Below are 20,858 nucleotides of genomic sequence, written 5' to 3' on the forward strand. Positions count from 1 at the left end.
TTTCCCAGATTGGGATCAATAAAGAAGCAGTCTAAACTCTAAAGTCTAAAGATTTTAACTACAGGGTGGTTATGGATGGATGGATGGATGATGGATGAGAGATGGATGATGGATGGATGAGAGATGGATGGGTGGTGGGTGGATGGATGGATGGATGATGGATGAGAGATGGATGGATGAGAGATGGATGAATGATGGATGAGAGATGGATGGATAATGGATGAGAGATGGATGGATGATGGATGGATGGATGGATGATGGATGGATGGATGATGGATGAGAGATGATGGATGACGGATGGATGGATGATGAATGAGAGATGGATGGATGATGAATGAGAGATGGATGGATGATGGATGGATGGATGACGGATGGATGGATGAGAAATGGATGGATGATGGATGGATGGATGAGAGATGGATGATGGATGAGAGAGGATGGATGATGGATGGATGAGAGAGGGATGGATGGATGGATGATGGATGATGGATGAGAGATGGATGGATGGATGGATGGATGAGAGATGGATGGATGATGGATGGATGGATGATGGATGAGAGATGGATGGATGGATGGATGGATGAATGACGGATGGATGGATGAGAAATGGATGGATGATGGATGGATGGATGAGAGATGGATGATGGATGGATGGATGATGGATGAGAGATGGATGGATACTGGATGGATGGATGGATGGATGAGAAATGGATGGATGATGGATGGATGGATGGATGAGAGATGGATGATGGATGAGAGATGGATGGATGGATGGATGGATGGATGGATGGATGATGGATGAGAGATGGATGGATGATGGATGAGAGATGGATGGATGCTGGGTGGATGGGTGAGAGATGGATGATGGATGAGAGAGGATGGATGATGGATGGATGAGAGATGGATGGATGGATGGATGGATGGATGAGAGATGGATGGATGGATGGTGGCTGAGAGATGGATGGATGATGGATGAGAGATGGATGGATGATGGATGGATGGATGGATGCTGGATGGATGGATGGATGGATGGATGGATGATGGATGAGAGATGGATGGATGGATGGTGGATGAGAGATGGATGGATGATGGATGAGAGATGGATGGATGATGGATGGATGGATGGATGCTGGATGGATGGATGAGAGATGGATGGATGATGAATGAGAGATGGATGGATACTGGATGGATGGATGCTGGATGGATGGATGAGAGATGGATGGATGAGAGATGGATGGATGATGGATGGATGGATGAGAGATGGATGATGGATGATGGATGGATGGATGGATGATGGATGAGAGATAGATGGATGCTGGGTGGATGGGTGAGAGATGGATGATGGATGAGAGAGGATGGATGATGGATGGATGAGAGAGGGATGGATGATGGATGGATGGATGGTGGATGAGAGATGGATGGATGATGGATGGATGGATGAGAGATGGATGATGGATGGATGAGAGATGGATGGATGTGGATGAGAGATGGATGGATGATGGATGAGAGATGGATGGATGGTGGATGAGAGATGGATGGATGAGAGATGGATGGATGATGAATGAGAGATGGATGGATACTGGATGGATGGATGGATGGATGCTGGATGGATGGATGAGAGATGGATGGATGATGGATGGATGGATGAGAGATGGATGATGGATGATGGATGGATGGATGGATGATGGATGAGAGATGGATGGATGCTGGGTGGATGGGTGAGAGATGGATGATGGATGAGAGAGGATGGATGATGGATGGATGAGAGAGGGATGGATGGATGGATGATGGATGGATGGTGGATGAGAGATGGATGGATGATGGATGGATGGATGAGAGATGGATGATGGATGGATGAGAGGTGGATGGATGTGGATGAGAGATGGATGGATGATGGATGAGAGATGGATGGATGATGGATGGATGAGAGATGATGGATGGTGGATGAGAGATGGATGGATGATGGATGGATGAGAGATGGATGGATGGTGGATGAGAGATGGATGGATGATGGATGGATGAGAGATGGATGGATGGTGGATGAGAGATGGATGGATGGTGGATGAGAGATGGATGGATGATGGATGAGAGATGGATGGATGATGGATGGATGAGAGATGGATGGATGGTGGATGAGAGATGGATGGATGATGGATGGATGAGAGACGGGTGGATGGTGGATGAGAGATGGATGGATGATGGATGAGAGATGGATGGATGATGGATGGATGGATACTGGAAGGATTCTGTTTTATGTTCAGAAGAATGAGCCAAAGTGTCTGGAGGAGAAAAACAGCTCAATGGATGCTGACAGACACTTGGTCAAGATCAAATACAGTAAGAGTAGAAGAAGAAGCAGTGGTGGAACAAGTGATGAAGGAAAGTTAAACTCGTACCAATCCCAGTTTTAAAGGAGACGTAGCTCTTTAATGATAAGGAGACCGGCTTCTCCTTCAGGGCTTAATTAAAAGCGGGATGTAGAAACCATTATCAGACCAGCGGCCTCTCGCCACTGTTTCTACCGACCCACAACGTTTGTTGAGGCACAAACGAGAGGTTATATAATCTGAGTGATCAGGAAACATTACACGGCACATTTTGGTGAAGTGCTGATTGTACTTTGTGCAATACTAATACACTTTCTTCTTCTGGCACTTTTCAAAGTGAACATACAAAACAATTCACACATAAATCAGGACTGTGGAACATTAGGAAAATGCAACAGAGGAGAAATATCCAAAGAAACGGAAAGAGAACCAATTGGGAATAAAATGGAAATTATTTGTGGAGATGGTACATGAGTGCTCTAACCAAACACCATCAAGTACAAATAAACCATTATCACAATACATGATCATTAATTAATTGACTAATTGATGACTCGACTGATTGGTTCAGCTGTACTTCTATAAACTGCTGGAGTTTAACTGATGACAAAATTTGATATTTTATGAACTCCTTATATGTTTGTGTATAAGTATCTCAATTTGTAAAGTAGCTAAAGCTATCAGATGAATGTAGTAGAGTAAAAAACCTCAAATTTGTATGCAAGTACACTGCTTGAGTAAATGTACTTTGTTACACTCGGCCACAATGTACTGTAGTGTAGTGCTTTAATGTAGTACTGCTTCAGTTGTCAGAGTACAGCAGACAGAGCAGAAGAATAAGAGCCCTCGTGATTGGCTGACACTGACCCATATGGGCGGCACTGCCCACATCATGACATCTTTGAGGTTCCCCGGCTCTGAACAGGAGGGGCGCTACAGGGGCTGAGCAGACAGTTGCTATGCAACAATTTGTCACCGGCGGCATCCAGGTTGGTTCTGATTAGAGAGCAGCAGCCGGGCGGAGGAGGCGGTTTGAGTGTGTGTGTTGAAAAGCTGGAGGTGAGGCAATCTGTCTGCGGCTTCCTGGTCGGCGAGCTGTCACTCGATCTGATGGTCTGAAAGCTTCATGGGAGAACTGAGCGAGTGCCTCCTCTGCGTGAAGTACAGTCAGACATCTGAAAGAAGAACAGGAACACAGAGGAAACACACCAAACTGGGTCATAAACACACATCAAACAGACTGAACAGGCCCCATGTGACCGTGAAGTGATGCCTTTGTAGAGATGGAGATGAAATCCAGTCTGTGCTGAGCAGAGAAATGAAGCTAATATGATCACAAGCTAACAGTCTCTGAGGGCTAACGTTAGCCCTGTGTGTTTCCAGGGATACATCCTGGACATCACGCGTTGGTTTGTTACCAGGACACAATGTTTACAATAAACCTTCAGATACAGAACTGTCCCAGCGAAGCCTCTGAGGACATCACTGCTGAACTGCGGGGCCGATGGAACAGACAGTCGCTGCAGAGGACGTCCAGAGGGTCGCCGTTTCTTTGTCTCAAGCTTCTCAAGTGATGTCACGAGTCAGCCTCTCAAGTGATGTCACGAGTCAGCCTCTCAAGTGATGTCACACAAGTCAGCACGTCAAGTGATGTCACACGAGTCAGCACTTCAAGTGATGTCACACAAATCAGCACATCAAGTAATGTCACGAGTCAGCCTCTGAAGTGATGTCACATGAGTCAGCACCTCAAGTGATGTCACACGAGTCAGCCTCTCAAGTGATGTCACACGAGTTAGCACCTCAAGTGATGTCACAAGTCAGCCTCTGAAGTGATGTCACATGAGTCAGCACCTCAATTGATGTCACAAGAGTCAGCACCTCAAGTGATGTCACACGAGTCAGCACTTTAAGTGATGTCACACAAGTCAGCACCTCAAGTGATGTCACAGGAGTCAGCCTCTCAAGTGATGTCACACAAGTCAGCCTCTCAAGTGATGTCACACGAGTCAGCGTGGATTGATACTACGAGTTTGAACCTGAAACAAATCTGCCGGTGTGATCTTAGCAGACCTCTGCAGCTGCTGCACAGCTCTGCTGCAGCCTACAGGCTACGCTAGCTACTATTAGCATAACACACACCAGTCTCCTGACTGTCTGCATTGCATTGTGGGTAATGCAGGCGCCAGGTGCTGACCAGGAAGAAGAACGTGTGGAATAAAAAAATGATCCCTTGATGCTTTTCTGTCCATCGTGAGCCTGATGATGTTAGAGGACTGAAATTAAGTGGCATCATGGCAATGTAGGATCCTGTTGTTTTGGAGTAACAAGTCAGGAGAGTTTTGATGTTTGTGGTGGAGTATTTCAATTTGTCTGTTTTTGGGGCTCAATTTTGTCATGTTGGAGGAGATTCCGGCACGATGGGAAAGATCTGGACACCAGAATTGAAAACTCAGGTTTCCATTGGTCATAATCTTCAGGCTTGGCTCATCTGGTTTGCTGTTTGGAGATTACGTAGAAAACCAGCAGAGACTCGTACAGAGTCAGTTTCAGGTCCGGACGTCATGACTCTATTTAGCGCTCAGCTCTGCTCAGGTGTATAGGATGGATGCTGCTGGAGCGACGCTCTGCACTGTGAATGAACACCATCTCTCCACCTGTTTGGAGCTCAAACCTGATGCTGCTCATCTGCCACGGTCTGAATGAGAAATCCACATCTGCAGCCGCCTTCCCGCCTCTCTCCAGGGTTTAATTAGAGCCGCTGAGCTCTGTGTGAATAATGCAGCACCTGAACTCACCTGAGCGGGCTGAATGAGCAGCCGCAGGGAGGTCGAGAGAGCACCACCTTCGGGGGGGGGTTGAACTGGTCGGAAGAAATAATCTCAGTCAGTGGATTTAAAGGTTTTCATTTCATTTTAATAAGCACAGACAAACCACAAACCATTGTGTGAACGTCCTCTCTTATGGGGGGGGGGGGCGCATATTTATTTTAACGATGGCCTGAACATCAGACGGTCGTCGGTTCGATCCTCAGACCAGCGGGAAGTAAAAAGCGTCTCAGCCTGAAGCCTGTGGCTGCACTGAGCAGCCTCCAGGTGTGAACGAGTGAAACAAAACAAAGACGAGGAAAAAGGAGGAGTAACTGTCCATCTTAGAAATGTAGTGGACTACAAGTATTCAAGTACAGGTACCCTAAGATGTACATGAATACAGCAAATCTACTTATTTACTTTTCAATTAATATTTTAATGCTTGATTTTGGCTCCTGTCACCAACAACACTGATCCTGTGCACTATATGTGTGCATACGATGCTGTAAACCAACAATATAAAACACCATAAAACAGAAAAGAGTTACTTGTAGTATTATCAGAATTTTGGGACTTCAATGATTGTGTTTGTTGTGGAGAAACAAATCATATTTTCTGACATTTTAGTGAAATCCTTCAGTGAAATCAATGAGACGTGGAGTCAGACAGGCTGCAGAGGGATGAGGACTGGGCTGTTTGTGCCACCTCCTGGTCGTCCTCAGGAACACAGAAGAGGCTCATTGAGACGAAGTTCACAGTTTGGACAGAAACAGAATCCTTTAATCACTTCTGGATTTGAAAAGTGTGAACAATCTGCACATTTTGAGATTTTAACACTTTATTTTAGTTGATATTGTCTTTATATGGTGGATGTTCTTAAATAATGTTTATTTATTATTAAATTATTAATTAAGTTGTCCCCAACATTTTCATTTGATTCCTTTCCTGTTACTGCTCGGAGATGAGAAGATGGTACAAGTTTTTCAGAAATATTGAACCCGTAAATAGCTTTTAATCTTTCAAATGCATCATGTCGATGCGTTTACCTGGAGACCGTGAAGGCAGCATGCCAACATTTTCCAACTTCTGATTGGTCCATTAGCTCCTGTTTTGATCACATGGTAGTGAAGATGGCCGCCTGCACTGGGAGCAAAGACGGTATGTTGACTTTTAAAACGTGTTAGTGGGTTAAATGCAGCGGTTTGATGCTCGTTCACCTGATCATGAAACTCAGTCTGTCAAACAGCAAGCCGGCTGGAACCGGCTGAGAAATTCACTTTGTAATGAAGCTAACAGCTAGCAGCTAGCCGGCTATGCTAACAGGCTAACCTGCTGCCTGCATTCTGTAGTAACTGTTTAACAGCGACGTTAGTGAAGTTGCTTGCTGGTTGTCCAGTTTAACTAAAGTAAAGTTTTAATGAAGAAGTGAAATCAACTGAAACTGGTTTCAGTGACGCGATAAAATAAGAAACTGTCCGCCAAACCTCCTTATGTCAGAGTCAAGCTTTTATCGTCACTGTATTCATTTCGAATGTCATCATTTCTGGGTGTAGATATTGTTGTGGAATAAACAGAAGAAGCCGAAGTTTTCAGATGGCCGTTGTTGTCTAAACATAAGCAGAAGAACTTTGTCTGAAACACAAAAGTATTCAAACCAAATGAGAAGAAATCAGCAGCGAAGAACAGCTAAGTCTGGCAGGAGGTTCGGTGAGCAGGACTGAGGGTCGACACACAGCGCGACGAACCTTGTAGAACAAAGAGCTCCGAATAACAGGTGCAAACATCATCAGGTTTACCTCGAAAATAAACCAGAGTCAGGTCTATTACCTGAAGATAAACCAGAGTCAGGTCTATTACCTGAAGATAAACCAGTCCGGTCTATTACCTGAAGATAAACCAGTCCGGTCTATTACCTGAAGATAAACCAGAGTCAGGTCTATTACCCGAAGATAAACCAGAGTCAGGTCTATTACCCGAAGATAAACCAGAGTCAGGTCTATTACCTGAAGATAAACCAGTCCGGTCTATTACCTGAAGATAAACCAGAGTCAGGTCTATTACCTGAAGATAAACCAGAGTCAGGTCTATTACCCGAAGATAAACCAGAGTCAGGTCTATTACCCGAAGATAAACCAGTCAGGTCTATTACCCGAAGATAAACCAGAGTCAGGTCTATTACCTGAAGATAAACCAGAGTCAGGTCTATTACCTGAAGATAAACCAGAGTCAGGTCTATTACCCGAAGATAAACCAGTCAGGTCTATTACCTGAAGATAAACCAGAGTCAGGTCTATTACCCGAAGATAAACCAGAGTCAGGTCTATTACCTGAAGATAAACCAGAGTCAGGTCTATTACCTGAAGATAAACCAGTCAGGTCTATTACCTGAAGATAAACCAGTCAGGTCTATTACCTGAAGATAAACCAGAGTCAGGTCTATTACCCGAAGATAAACCAGAGTCAGGTCTATTACCCGAAGATAAACCAGAGTCAGGTCTATTACCCGAAGATAAACCAGAGTCAGGTCTATTACCTGAAGATAAACCAGAGTCAGGTCTATTACCTGAAGATAAACCAGAGTCAGGTCTATTACCCAGTGTTAACAGTGGCCACAGTGAGAGACAGAAGCGTCACCACAGTGAAACCCTCTGCAGCAGAAATGTTGCTCCAGCTGAGCCGTGTCCCTCTCTCAGGACAGGACAGCATACTGGAGCCGCTGTGCTTTCCAGAGCAGCCAGCCTCCAGCACCAATGCTCCCAGTCTGCAGGGTCCCAGCGCAGAGCTGCTGGTGTGTCTGTTCTGTCCCGAGTCCGTCCCTCTGCGGCAGAAAGACGTCCTCCTCAAACACCTGCTGCTGGACCACAAGCTGGTCATCGGAGACGTCAGGCTCATCGCAGACCTCCCAAAGTAAGAAGCACGAGCTGATGAGACATGAACGACAGGCGTCGGTGCATCAGTGTGACTTTCCCTGATTAAACTCAGTTTGATGAACGTTTTCTGTGTGTACTGTACTGTGATAGATATATAACACACACGCACACACACACGCACACACACACATCACTGTTAAAGAGTCTGCTCCTGTGATGATGATGATGCGTTTCCTGTCGTCCATCAGGTACATGTTGTACTGGAGGGGCAGATTCTTGGAGCAGCCGCTCACAGATTTCTGCAGTGTGATCAAGACAAACTCCAGCGGCCCAGTGGGTGAGTTCACTGACAGGCCGACAGACAGACAGACAGACAGACAGACAGAAACGTTTACGTCCACGCTGCAGACGAGACCAGAAATCTCTTAACTCTCTGTCAGAGCTGCTTCATGGAAACATTGGATGATTCTATTATGTTATTATGTTGTTATTACTATGATTCTATTCTATATGTGTCGGTGTGTGTTGAATATTCAGGACTAGTTGAAAAAAACATATTTGGAAAGTTAAATCTCATCCTCTTGCTCTCGCAGAGAAACAGGAGGACTACTTCCTGCTGTGCGACGTCCTTCCAGAGGACAGAATCCTCCGAGAGAGACTCCAGCAGAAGCGTCTGGTGAGCAGCAGCTGACACCAAGAAGCTCTGTCTTCACTGAGCCATGAAACGAGCACAGATCAGTCAGCTGACAGTTTAGACGCTGACAGGTCCTTTCCTTAATCCTTTCCTTCATCCTTTCCTTCATCCTTTCTGTCTTTGAGGTCTTTTATCGATACGATTGGCCCTCCCTTAAAATCACAGACTGTCCGTCTGTCCAGCTGTGTCCCGGCCACAGCAGTAGGTGGCGGTTGTTCTTCTTCTGTGGTGTCTCTGTGACAGTGTTGGTCCTCCACAGGAGGAGGTGCTGGAGCAGCAGCAGTTGGAGCGAGACGACAGCAGCTTCCACCATCTGTGCATGTTCTGCAGTGAAGAGTTCACAGGAAACAGGTACAGGAGCCGAACGCCTTCCCTCTGCTGGTGGGAAACTTCCTGGAAGTTTGAAAGTCCATCAAGAAGTGAAAAACGTGTCAGAGCCGAACGCTGTTGATGCTGCGGACGAGCTCATATTTCACATTTTCAGTAAAAACGAACCACTTAATAAGTTAGTGAGGACACGTGTGATGTTTCCCACTGAGAAATGAATAAACACGTCGTCTCAGGTAAACGTGAAAGCTTTTAGTTCTAATCTGTGTGTATTATAAAAAGACCAAACCGGCCGTGTGTCCTCTGGGTCTCTTGGCTCAGACTGGAGACGTCAGTCGTTCAGATCTGTAGCTGATTGGTTTATTTCAGCTCCTCTTCGTTGTGTCTGCAGGTCGTCTCTGCTGAACCACATGGCCAGAGAACATTCCTTCAGCATCGGACTGCCCGACAACATCGTCTACTGCAAACAGTTTCTGGACACTCTGCAGGGCAAACTAGACAAGTAAGACCACAGTCTGTCTCCGTCTTTTACAGCAACCAGGTGGACAAAGCTCCAGCTAACCGTCCAATGAGAGAACAGCTCTGACAGGTTATGTCCATTAACTGAGCAGGTGAACACAGTGATTAGTGATCTTTAAAGAGCCGTGGTGAAGGTTGAAAATGCAGACAGATAACAGGACTTCACGTCCTCTCGTCAGTCTCCAGTGTTTGTACTGCGAGAAGACCTTCAGAGACAAAACCACGCTGAAGGATCACATGAGGAAGAAAGCTCACCGCCGCATCAACGCCAGCAACCGCCAATACGACCGCTTCTACGTCATCAACTACCTGGTAAGACATGGACACCAAGTCTGAAAGGACACAGAGACACCAGAAGACTGCAGTGACGCTCGTGTCTCTGTGTCCTTGCGATCAATCGTGTCCTGTGAATCTGCGAGACGAATCGTTTCAGGAGGTTTCTCTGCTCACTGTGTCTCTCTGTCCTCAGGAACTGGGGAAGACCTGGGAGGAAGTGCAGAGCGAGGATGACCGTGAGCTGGTAGACGATGAAGATGAGTAAGTACCTGCAGCAGGACGCAGAGGTCAGAGGTCATCAGACCCACTGACCCAGTTCTGACCTCGCTCTCTGTATCGTGCGCAGTGATTGGTCGGACTGGCGGGCTCATCCGGTCTCTGCCGTGTGTTTGTTCTGTGACCACCAGTCAGAGACAATGGACCAGATCTACTCACACATGAAGGTACGTCCACAGACGGTCAGCTGGGTTCAGCTCTCCTGCACAGATCTGAGATCAGCTGTTAGAACAACCGTGAAAACGTGAACCTGATGTTTGTGAACGGTCGCTGATCCTCAGTCAGAGTCTACGGCTTATTATTGATCACGAGGGCTGAACTCCTCAGGATTCATTTTCAGCTGATCTCTGACGTCTGAACCAGGTTTAGCTGGAATCCATGGACCTGCAGGGTCAGGTCAGACCGACAGCGTGGAGCCGAGCCCGACGGACCCGGTGTCTGGTGTCCGGCGTCCGGCGTCCGGCGTCTGCCGTCTGGCGTCCACCCCCACCGATGAAGGCTTTCCTGATGTGTCATTTGAGCTTTTCTGCTGTTTTTTTTTTCAGGAAACACATGGCTTTGATCTCCATCAGCTGAGGACAGAACTCAGTAAGTGAAACCAGACAGTAGCAGATTAACATCATCATCATCGTCGTCACTAAAGGAAGCAGCTTACTGAGGAAGATGTAGCTTAGAAAAGTTCATCACATCGCTGCAGTTAGAAAATCTGCTGAGATGAGACATCTTTAAACTCTTCAACCCCCCCCCCCCCCCAGATCTCAGGTTCTACCAGCAGGTGAAACTGGTGAACTTCATCCGGCGGCAGATCCACCAGAGTCGCTGCTACGGCTGCCAGGAGACATTTGAGTGCAGAGACGACGTCCTGCGTCACCTGGTGGCTGAAGGTCATGTGATGACACTGCCGGACGCGTCCACCTGGAACCAACCGCAGTGAGTCAGTTTCTTTGATGGTTTCCATGGTAACAGAACAAACAGAAACTGAGTGATCATGTGATCTGTGGCTCCATACACTTCCTGCTTGCATCCCCCTAAGCATTATGGGAGCTGTAGTTGATTATGGTGCAGTAGAAACAGGAGTAATAAAGTCCAGGAATGTGAATTATTGGTTTGACTCAGATGTTCTCTGCTGTCTGCAGACGTCCTCAGCGTGTCGGACATGAAGACGTGAACTCGTTTTAATAACTGTCCTTCATCACGCATCGTCCTGCTCGTCATCATTTCTGTCATGTTTACCCTCCTCAGGTATTACTTCCCCACGTACGAGAACGACGCCCTCCTGTGCACGCTGTCGGACAGCGACGAAGGTGAAAGCGGCGAGATGAGTCACATCGAGGACGTCCCGGTTATCGCGGAGGACATGTCCGAGCTCAGAGCGCTGAAGCAGAGCAGCGTCCTCAACCAGCTGCTGAAGAGCAGAGGCTGCAGCAGCTAAGACGAGCGGGGCGTTTGGACGGTTCAGACGTCTCTGAAGACTCCTGCAGCACTTAAACCGTCCTCTGCAAAACAAATGGGGGACTGTTAAAGCCATGAGACGTCTGTCCAGGTGCAGCTGAGCCTCAGTCACACTCAGAAATAAAGATACATACAGACCTTTTCTTGAATGTTCCCTTTATTACTGAGAGTACGACTATTTGAACCAGTACTGAATAAAGTGCAAATTCATGATGAAACACAGAAACACTGAACCTCTGACCCTGTTCAAAGGAACTGAAGCTGTGAGACTCCGGCTGGACGATCCGGCAGCAGAAAGCGTCTTCCAGCTCTTTCCGATCACTGAAAGCTGCTTCGGCTACTTGACGGACTTGTTGTTTTTAGCTGGTACGATGTTCTGCGTCGCTTTTCCGAGGGAAACCTGCCGAATGGTGGAACCAAACTGCAGCGTGCTGAGTGTCTCCACCACGTCCTCAATGTCTGGACTCACATTGACGAAGACGCAGCACTGCAGACAAACCAGAGGACAGTCAGAGACAGCGTGTGACCTGCAGACCGTCAGCCTTCAGGGCAAAGACACATTCAGAGCTCCGTGGTGGTGATTCCTCAGTGTGACGGCCGCGTTCACTTTATGTTGCAGTGAATGGAAATACTGACTCAGCCATCGAGTGGCAGTAATACTTTTACAGTCAGCTGAGTTTAAGTTAGCCCGTCAGTAACATTCAGTGTGTGTGTGTGTGATGTTTGAGAACACTGTAGAACTTTACATTTGTCATTGGAACATTAAATTGATTGATGATTCTGACACTTCTGCCTCCGGAGGAGTTCTGGGTGGATGCTGAAGGTTCCTCTGTGGTGAAGAAGCCTCACCTGTCGGTGTTAAAGGCAGCGCTTACCTTCGCGTCTCCACTGAGGCAGGGCTGCAGCAGGTGGGTGAGTTTCGAGTTCCTGAACGGGATGTGGAGGGCGTTGCACTTCAGAGCGCTGAACACCTGAAAGAGAAAACCTTTGGCTGTTGACCTTTGACCTGACTGAACACTCATTCAAAAGAATCAAAGTCTCTGCTTATTAATATTTTATACCTGAACAGATGACAACATGCCGTTGACTTCAGACGGAGGTAAACAAAAGCAGAGTTTAGGGTGTAGTTAGCTCATTAAGCTAACGTTGAGCTGGCTGTGTTTGGAAGCCTGAGCAGGTCAGAGGTGCTAATGTTAGCCTAAACTTCACCTGGTGGTGGCGCTGGAGGTGGAGGGCTCAGATGGGCTTGTCTTGTTCACACTAACCTGCATCACCATAAAATGATGTAGTTATCCAGAGATGCTTCTGGGCCTCCAAAGCCAGTGAGCGAGTTAGCTGCACATGCTAAGCTTAGCACATAAACACACTCTGTGGAGACAGACTGACCACCTGCTGCGCCTGGTTATGGTTGCTAAACTATGATTGGACAGCTGCTGTTTGGGGGAGGCGTTTAACGAAAGGGTCAGCTGCTTCAGGACTACCTGCATAAACCTGATCCATTGATTGGTGGTTTAAGGGGGGCCTGGGACCAAAGCAGGTGAGTCCTGGGTGTCCATACCTGTCCCAGTGCTGTCAGGGATTTATTGATGGCGGCTGCCTCCACCAGCCTCTGACCTTCAGCTTCGGTCCTGGAGATTCGTTCAGACCCAGCAAGGTCACACAAGGTAAGCGTCCCGCGGGACGTCAGTCCAGACACTTCATCTGAGCCCTCCACCTCCAGCGCCACCACCAGGTGAGACCGAGAGCTGAGGAGGAAGAAGACTTAATTCATTGTCAGTTTTATCTATAGTATCTCTTCCTACGTTGGCATTCGAGCAGCACCTCTGCGTGTTCATCTTGGTCGACGCGATCTTTCTGTTCTTTTCACCCATCTCCATGACGTTGAGGATGTCAGCCTCGGTCTGGACCTGGATCTGGGTCAGTCCTGGGACAGATACTGACTTCCCCTGGACTCGGATGTCCAGAGCAGTGGCAGCGTTTTTGGTCAGAAGGTCGTTCAAACTCTCATTATAAATCTCCAACATTGAAATCTGAGGATGAGCAGAAGAACATTCCCCAATCAGTTCTGTGGTGTTTTAGTCAGATGTTTGTCAGGAACAGAAAGAAAACAGGAAGAAGTCCTTCTGCTGTGCAGAGTCAGTGTGTTGATGCAGAATGTTAAGTCTTTCTGGCAGTTTGGGAACATTTTTCATTGAAAATGTAAAAAAACAAGCAGTCGCTCATATTACTCATAAGTCAAGCAGCTGAGATGAAATGTGAGATCTGAGAGACGTTTGTGTGAATCATCTGTGGAGAGACGAGCGCTCACACCTTCAGCGTGAAGTTGACCTTCTCTTTCTCCGCACAGATTCGTAGAAGCTCTCGTACAGACCTGAGGAAACAAACACTGTCAGTGGTCGTCCAGCAGCTCAGTGAGCAGAAACTCGACCTCCATGTAAAGCGACTCCACCTGCTGCTTCATCTCATCACATATTGATGAAGTCTTGTCAGGTGACACGTCACATAATGAGACACAATTAGTCTCATTTTGCCCCTGACAGCAGCTGATTGTCCCAGCTGAGGGACAACAAACTGTCTGGTGGATCAAAGTTTCAGACTGACGCTTACTTCTCAGCGGTATCGGCTGACTCCCTGTTTGCGGCTGGCTCGTTTCACAGCAGATGTTTTGACATCTGTAAAGGCTCAGTTTCGCTTCGGTGTTTCAGTGAAGGCACCGCTTTGACCTGAGGTTAGTTAGACGTGTTAAGAAGGTGAACATGTCCACTGTGAAAAACATCTCAAAAGACATTTCCTATATTTCCCAGAAGTCCAGCTGGGAAGTGACGGACGGACCGTTAACTTGTAGCATTCAGCTGCTCGATATGAGCGACGGTGCAATCAAAAAGATCTGTTGTTTTCTGAGTGGCTGAAGAAATAAGTCTGGAGGTCCTGATCATGCTGAATAGCGTCTCTAGAAACAAGATCTTTGATTCTGAGGGAAACCAAAGTGACATTTACGCAGTTTCTCTATGAAACAGACACGTCTGGAGTCATTAGATATGAAGCTTCTTTTATTTCAGAGATGGTCTCTGTCTCAGGGGAGGTGGACCTTCTCAGTACTAAACACTGTGGAGACCCTGAAGTCACTTTATCAGACACATCAGCAGCATCATTCGTCTGACAGAGTGAAGTGAAAGAACCAACCATGGTGAAGATGTCTGTACCGTCACCTGAGGACCACTGAACTAAAAGCTGCCACCACTGAATCTGAGCTGCATCCACAGATCAAGCTCAGGTTCACACGTGAAGACCAGATCCATCGAGACGGCCTGAGAACCACCCCACAGCAAAGCATCACTGTACATTTTTTGAAGTCTTACATCACCTGTGACTGCATCTGCAGTTCAGGCTCATACCTGAAAACGGCTTCTGACCTGATGTTGACTCCAGGGTCGTCCTTGCTGCCCATCATGGTGTAGGTCTTTCCTGAGCCGGTTTGTCCGTAAGCCAGAATACAGACGTTATATCCGTCCACACAGGAAGTTATCACTGACAGAGTCCCTGCAAACACATCCTCCTGCAGACAGGAAGGAGGAGGAGGAGGCAGAGATGAAGCATACATTGGATGGAGGTCAGTTCAAAGAAAAGAAGCTGCTGCTTGATGAGATGAAGAAGACCGGACGGGCTGATTTTGTGGTCATTCAGATTTCCTCTGAAATGTTTTTAACTTTTCTCTCTGATCAGACTTCATGGAGAAGAGTGTCTGGACTCCAGCAGCGCTCGTGTCTTTAAATGTTTAAATCAAACATTATGAGACATTATGTGTTATGTGCCATTAAACAAATCCATTAAAAACCAGTCCATCTTAAGAGATGGGGTCTGCTGCACTATGAAGGCCCAGAGCTCATCAAGATCTGCTTCTCGTTAAGGCCAACTCTCGTTGTCCCCACAGGCTGATTAACAATATTGATCTGGATTTAAGTGTGCAGGATTAGACTGAACTGTGAGCTCTGACTTGTTTAACTCAGAAACCTTGTTCACCTTGTAGAACCTGTCAAACTGCGCTTCCCCAGCTGCTTGTCTTTGTGCTAAGCTAAGCTAAACACAACGAAAACCACCTCAAATGATTAAATTAGAACTAAACATCATTGAATATCAAAAATGATAATTTATCATATCATCTATCACATAGCAAATGAAAACAGATTGACCTGTGTTCTGCTGTTATCTAATCAATCTTCTACACGTCTTCTGACATCTTTTAAAGAACGCAGATGCAGAGTTCAGCCTGGAGTTCGTCCTGACACACCAGTGGGTTCACCTGTGTGCTGCTCTGAGGGAAGACCTTATCAAACTGGAACTTCTTCCTGCCTCCCCTCTGGACAACCACCAGCTCCTGGTCATCGGTTTTCTCCACACAGGAGCTGGAGGTTCTGGTCTTCCTGCAGCGGCAGAACACCCGGATGTTTCCCTGCAGCTCCAACAGCTTGTTGTACAGACTCTTCCTCTCCACCGCCTCCTTCCTGTAGAGGGAACGCAGCTCCTCCACCTCCCCAGCTGCCTCCTGCTCCACCAGGGTCAGCTTCCCCACTGCACCCTTCAGCTGCTCCAGCTGCTTCTTCATGTCGGTCAGCGCCTGGTGGACCGTGGATTGAAGCTGCTTGTTGGAGACGTTCAGCTCACGGGTCAGATGGCTCACCTGGCAGAGTTGGTCGGGTTCCACAGCCGGCTTGGTGATGGTTTTCATAGGCGGGACAGCAGGAGTCCGGCGGTTCAGGAGGGATCGGATCTTCTCCCGTGCCTCCTGCTGGTCAGCCTCAAGCTCGGCCAGCTTCTGGTTCAGGTGCTGGACGACTTCGCTTAGGTAGCGTACTTCTCTTGCCAGGTAGCTGTTCCTCTGGAAGAGATTGTCCACCTCCTTCTCTTTGGTCTGGAGTTTCTGCCTCAGATCCTCGATGACCCTGTCCCGCTCCAGGAGGGCTCTGCTGGGTTAAAGCCAGATGTCAGTTGATGAGGTTAATGGACAAACTCCTACTTCAAGTATAGATGCTGCTTTAAGACGGACATGATGGGTGAGAGGTGCTGTTTAACAACCTGGACCCACTGAGGACCAAGAGTACAGGATTAACAACAACAATGACTAATTGTGACCTTCTTTACTATGAGTTAAAAGGTGAAACCTGGTTCCAGACCTCTCAATCAAAGGCCAGATTTAAGCAGTGATGCTTCTGAGACAAACAACTCACCCAATCAGGGCTTTGTAGGCGGGATTGAGAAAGGAGACGTTAGTTTAAAGTGACTCATAACTATGACTGACGTTGCAAACATTCAGTGAACTGCTCCTGAAAACGGCATCTCTCCAGCTCTGAACACACTTTTAGTGTGTTTCATGTTGCAGCGTAAGATGGAGCCAGAGAGTTCAGATTAGCTTCATCTCTTGTTTAACCTAAAAGTAGATTCAGCTGACATCCTGCGTATGTCAACATGCTAATGATAGCATGCTAACATTAAGCATATTAAGCGTTTCAATGCTAATCCTGTGTCAGTCGCAGACCTGAAGGAGTTGAGGTCGGTGTAGTTGTGATCTCTGCTCGCAGAGGCCTGCAGGAGGATTTCTCCAAACATGGTGAGGTAGATGGAGATGACCTCTTCAGGGTCGTAGTTACACTGTCTGAGAGCTGCAGTGATCTCCTTCTGGTCCACCAGACCCGGCAGGGCGGCCTGGAACCCAAAACCAAATACACAGTACACCATCAGTTCTACCCGCAGTGGGTGCTGGCCAGTACAAACTGGGGTTGCCTGGCATTCGATGTCTACCTTAAAGCCACATTAACAGCTTCCTGTCAGACAGGTGAACTGGAAACCAGTGAAAGACAGTACATCACCCCAGTATCAGTTACTATATGGACCTGAGCAAGAGGAAGAGGAAGGACACACAGAGCAGCATCAGAGACTTCCTCACCATGACTCGTTGGACTCGAGCTTTGACGAACTCGACGTCCATCTCCCATTGCAGAGGCAGCAGCAGCCAGATGCCTGAATGAGGATCCCAGAACCTGCAGATATTCACCCGCTCCTGGAAAACATCAGGACATGATGAGAACCAGCAGCTCCTCATGGTGGCTGTGGGTCACCACGTCCTGTCTCACCTCAAACATGTAGGTCATGGTGGTTCCTCTGCCTTGGATGTAGATGCTGCCAGTGCGATCGTCCTCCCTAACCGCCGGCTGATTGCTGGCCGGAGTCTGCAGCTGACCGGAGCCCTGAGCAACAAAATACCCATCACAGTTTGTCAGTGCACGATGGCTGGATGTGTGGTTTGTGGTCAAAGGTTCAGTTCATTTGTAGTGAAAGTATCCATAAACAGACGGACCTCGCTGCTGGCGTTGACGAAGCGTCCCTGACTGTACCAGTCCTCTGGGAACGGCTGCAAGTTCTGGTGAAATCAGAGTAGTCAAATATGACAAATGAAGCAGACATCGTGCAGAAACCACCAACCAGGAAAAGAACCTCAGAGATGTTAATACTGCTTTCGTTCCTCTCAGGTGTGACAGGTGGAGCGGACTCAAGAACCAAACTGAAGTCAGTCGGGTGAGCGCACAGCTTTGGAAATCTGACGATGAGGATGTGAAGGCATGTTTCTGCTCAGAGGTGAATCTACAGTTTTCTGCATCCTGACCGCTGTGACACCTGGTAAGCAGATTTCACAGGTGTTTTATTTCTGGTGAAGAGTTCCTACCTGAGACTCGTCGACATAAACTCTGTTTCCATGGTGGCTGAAGCAGCTGTAGAGCGTCCCGTTGTCGTGGAGGAAACTCTCAAAGTCCAGAGAAACTTCTCCGCCTTCGGTCGCAGCTTCCTGACAACAGCAGAGTGAGAATGAACAGATCAGCGAGACGAGATCCAGACGTGAAGATGTGATGATGTGAAGATGTGACAAAGTGATGAGGTGACGGCGTGACGACATGACAATGTGAAGACATGAGGACATAACGAAGTGACGACGTGACGAAGTGACGACGTGAAGATGTGAAGACATAACGAAGTGACGACGTGACGAAGGGACGACGTGAAGACATAACGAAGTGACGACGTAACGAAGTGACGACGTGACGAAGTGACGACGTGAAGACGTGACGAAGTGACGACGTGAAGACGCGAAGATGTGACGAAGTGATGAGGTGACGTTGTGAAGACGTGACGAAGTGACGACGCGAAGACGTGACGACGTGAAGACGTGACCAAGTGATGATGTGAAGACACGAAGACATGACGAAGTGACGACGTGACGAAGTGACGACGTGAAGATGTGACGATCTGAAGACGTGACGAAGTGACAACGTGAAGACATGAGGACATAACGAAGTGACAACGTAAAGACATAACGAAGTGACGACGCGAAGACGTGACGAAGTGACGACGTGATGATGTGAAGACGTGACAAAGTGACGACGCGAAGACGTGACGAAGTGACGATATGACGATGTGAAGACGCGAAGACGTGACAAAGTGACGACGCGAAGACATGAAGACGTGACGAAGTGACGATGTGACGATGTGACGATGTGAAGACGCGAAGACGTGACGAAGTGACGACGCGAAGACGTGAAGACGTGACGAAGTGATGATGTGAAGACACGAAGACATGACGAAGTGACGACGTGACGACGTGAAGATGTGAAGACGTGACGAAGTGACGACGTGAAGATGTGAAGACGTGACGAAGTGACGAAGTGATGAAGTGACAAAGTGAAGACGTGAAGACGTGACGAAGTGACGATGTGAAGACGCGAAGACGTGACGAAGTGACGACGCGAAGACGTGACGAAGTGACGACGCGAAGACGTGACGAAGTGACGACGTGACGAAGTGACGACGTTATGTTTCTATTTGTGTTTACGTTCGTGTTTATGTTTGTGTTTATGTTTCTATTCGTGTTTATGTTCGTGTTTATGTTTCTATTTGTGTTTATGTTCGTGTTTATGTTCGTGTTTATGTTTCTATTTGTGTTTACGTTCGTGTTTATGTTTGTGTTTATGTTTCTATTTGTGTTTACGTTCGTGTTTATGTTTGTGTTTATGTTTCTATTTGTGTTTACGTTCGTGTTTATGTTTGTGTTTATGTTTCTATTCGTGTTTATGTTCGTGTTTATGTTTCTATTTGTGTTTATGTTTGTGTTTATGTTTCTATTTGTGTTTATGTTTTATTCGTGTTTATGTTCATGTTTATGTTTGTGTTTATTTGGGAAACAGACTGAGAAGTGCAGAACATGCTCACATATTTAACTCTTCAAGTGTTTGATTTATTTCTGGTTTGTTGAACGTCTCTTTGACGGTGAATATTAGATTTCTCTAGAAAGGAGCGAGAGGACGGTTTCAGGTGGATTATCGAGACGTCACACACACAAACGTTAATATTGATGATGCAGTCACATGATGGCTGTAATATGATCAGTCATGTAATAACATGACAGATACATTATTGATGTCTGAGTGAATATTTTAAAAAGCTGCTCACAGTAACTGGAGCTTCTTCTTCCTCCTCCTCCTCCTCCTCCTCCTCCTTCATCTGTACGTTTCTGTCCACACTCTTTAAAGACTGAATGTCCACAGTGGAACTTTCAGGCTTGGCTGCGTCTTCATCGGCCTGAAAACCAGCAGAAACATTTCAGAGTGTGACAGGTAAAAGACTCACCTGAAGAACTTCACTGCAGTAAACACATGGTTCAGATCCATAAAGTGAAAGTCATCACGGTCATTTCAGAAGGTTATCCTGTGACTGGATTATGATTACTGATGCATTCATGTGTTCGTCACTTTAACGTTGCACCAATAATGTGTCGTCATTATTACCTGATTCATGTTGTGTATTAACTATCAAACACTGTCAAACATGTACAAGTACAACATTTACCTCTGAGTGACACAAGCTGGACAGACAAAACCACACCTGAGTAAAAGTACTTAGTTACACTGAAGCATCATGTTCAGCTGCTGCGCTCACACTGACAGATGTTTACCTGCAGGGTGGCGTCGCTCCGTCCTGCAGGTGTGGAGGCGCGGCGGCGTCCAGGCTCATCCTCCGTGGCTTCTGGCCTCTCCGGCCGGGATCCTTCACTGACGGACGCTCCGCTGCCCATCCCAACATCCACAGACACAGAGAGACAGAGGGGGAGCAGCTGGACAGGTGAGAACAGGTGCAACCTGACACACCTGTCCGCGTGACACCTCAGCTGTACGTCGCAACTCAGACACGTTTATCTGCTGACATCTGAGGAGAGATCTTTGATCAAGTTTTAGACTTCTACAGAAATGGAACCCAAATTTAA

At 47.1% G+C, this 20,858-nt stretch overlaps 3 protein-coding genes across 3 annotated transcripts; 1 reads left to right on the forward strand and 2 right to left on the reverse strand.

Moving 5' to 3' along the window:
- Positions 1-6,247: 6,247 nt before the first annotated feature.
- On the forward strand, positions 6,248-11,700 carry znf277 (zinc finger protein 277). The gene is made up of 12 exons (XM_076732011.1): positions 6,248-6,295; positions 7,831-8,044; positions 8,256-8,344; positions 8,601-8,683; positions 8,961-9,052; positions 9,420-9,530; positions 9,727-9,859; positions 10,017-10,084; positions 10,170-10,266; positions 10,645-10,687; positions 10,855-11,029; positions 11,342-11,700. Exons 1-12 carry the CDS (start codon positions 6,256-6,258, stop codon positions 11,529-11,531), a joined length of 1,335 nt encoding a protein of 444 aa, XP_076588126.1. The 5' UTR covers positions 6,248-6,255; the 3' UTR covers positions 11,532-11,700.
- A 12-nt stretch (positions 11,701-11,712) lies between these two features.
- On the reverse strand, positions 11,713-17,742 carry LOC143321584 (uncharacterized). Its single transcript, XM_076732010.1, has 10 exons — positions 17,680-17,742; positions 17,493-17,606; positions 17,085-17,251; positions 15,852-16,512; positions 14,965-15,107; positions 13,862-13,922; positions 13,373-13,581; positions 13,110-13,296; positions 12,427-12,522; positions 11,713-12,038 (listed from the first exon to the last, which is right to left on the reverse strand). The coding sequence occupies exons 1-10, from the start codon at positions 17,695-17,697 to the stop codon at positions 11,889-11,891; spliced, it is 1,806 nt and encodes a 601-aa protein (XP_076588125.1). The 5' UTR covers positions 17,698-17,742; the 3' UTR covers positions 11,713-11,888.
- A 113-nt stretch (positions 17,743-17,855) lies between these two features.
- On the reverse strand, positions 17,856-20,858 carry LOC143321766 (uncharacterized). Its single transcript, XM_076732396.1, has 4 exons — positions 20,550-20,858; positions 20,048-20,176; positions 18,270-18,389; positions 17,856-17,966 (listed from the first exon to the last, which is right to left on the reverse strand). Exons 1-4 carry the CDS (start codon positions 20,667-20,669, stop codon positions 17,856-17,858), a joined length of 480 nt encoding a protein of 159 aa, XP_076588511.1. The 5' UTR covers positions 20,670-20,858.

This window comes from Chaetodon auriga, chromosome 6, assembly GCF_051107435.1.
Source record: "Chaetodon auriga isolate fChaAug3 chromosome 6, fChaAug3.hap1, whole genome shotgun sequence".
Classification (NCBI taxonomy): domain Eukaryota; kingdom Metazoa; phylum Chordata; class Actinopteri; order Chaetodontiformes; family Chaetodontidae; genus Chaetodon; species Chaetodon auriga.

What these genes read in the sequence shown, in the direction of transcription:
- LOC143321584 (XM_076732010.1), bottom strand. An exon ending in GACCCTGGAGTCAACATCAG is followed by an intron (nt 13,923 to 14,964) that starts GTCAGAAGCCGT and finishes TTGTTTCCTCAG; the next exon opens with GTCTGTACGAGAGCTTCTAC. An exon ending in ACCAAGATGAACACGCAGAG is followed by an intron (nt 13,297 to 13,372) that starts GTGCTGCTCGAA and finishes CTTCCTCCTCAG; the next exon opens with CTCTCGGTCTCACCTGGTGG.
- LOC143321766 (XM_076732396.1), bottom strand. Translation starts at nt 20,669, where the DNA reads ATGGGCAGCGGAGCGTCCGTCAGTGAAGGATCCCGGCCGGAGAGGCCA. An exon ending in AAGAAGAAGCTCCAGTTACT is followed by an intron (nt 18,390 to 20,047) that starts GTGAGCAGCTTT and finishes TGCTGTTGTCAG; the next exon opens with GAAGCTGCGACCGAAGGCGG. An exon ending in TTTATGTCGACGAGTCTCAG is followed by an intron (nt 17,967 to 18,269) that starts GTAGGAACTCTT and finishes TGATTTCACCAG; the next exon opens with AACTTGCAGCCGTTCCCAGA.
- znf277 (XM_076732011.1), top strand. Translation starts at nt 6,256, where the DNA reads ATGGTAGTGAAGATGGCCGCCTGCACTGGGAGCAAAGACG. An exon ending in GACTCCAGCAGAAGCGTCTG is followed by an intron (nt 8,684 to 8,960) that starts GTGAGCAGCAGC and finishes GGTCCTCCACAG; the next exon opens with GAGGAGGTGCTGGAGCAGCA. An exon ending in TCCACCTGGAACCAACCGCA is followed by an intron (nt 11,030 to 11,341) that starts GTGAGTCAGTTT and finishes TACCCTCCTCAG; the next exon opens with GTATTACTTCCCCACGTACG.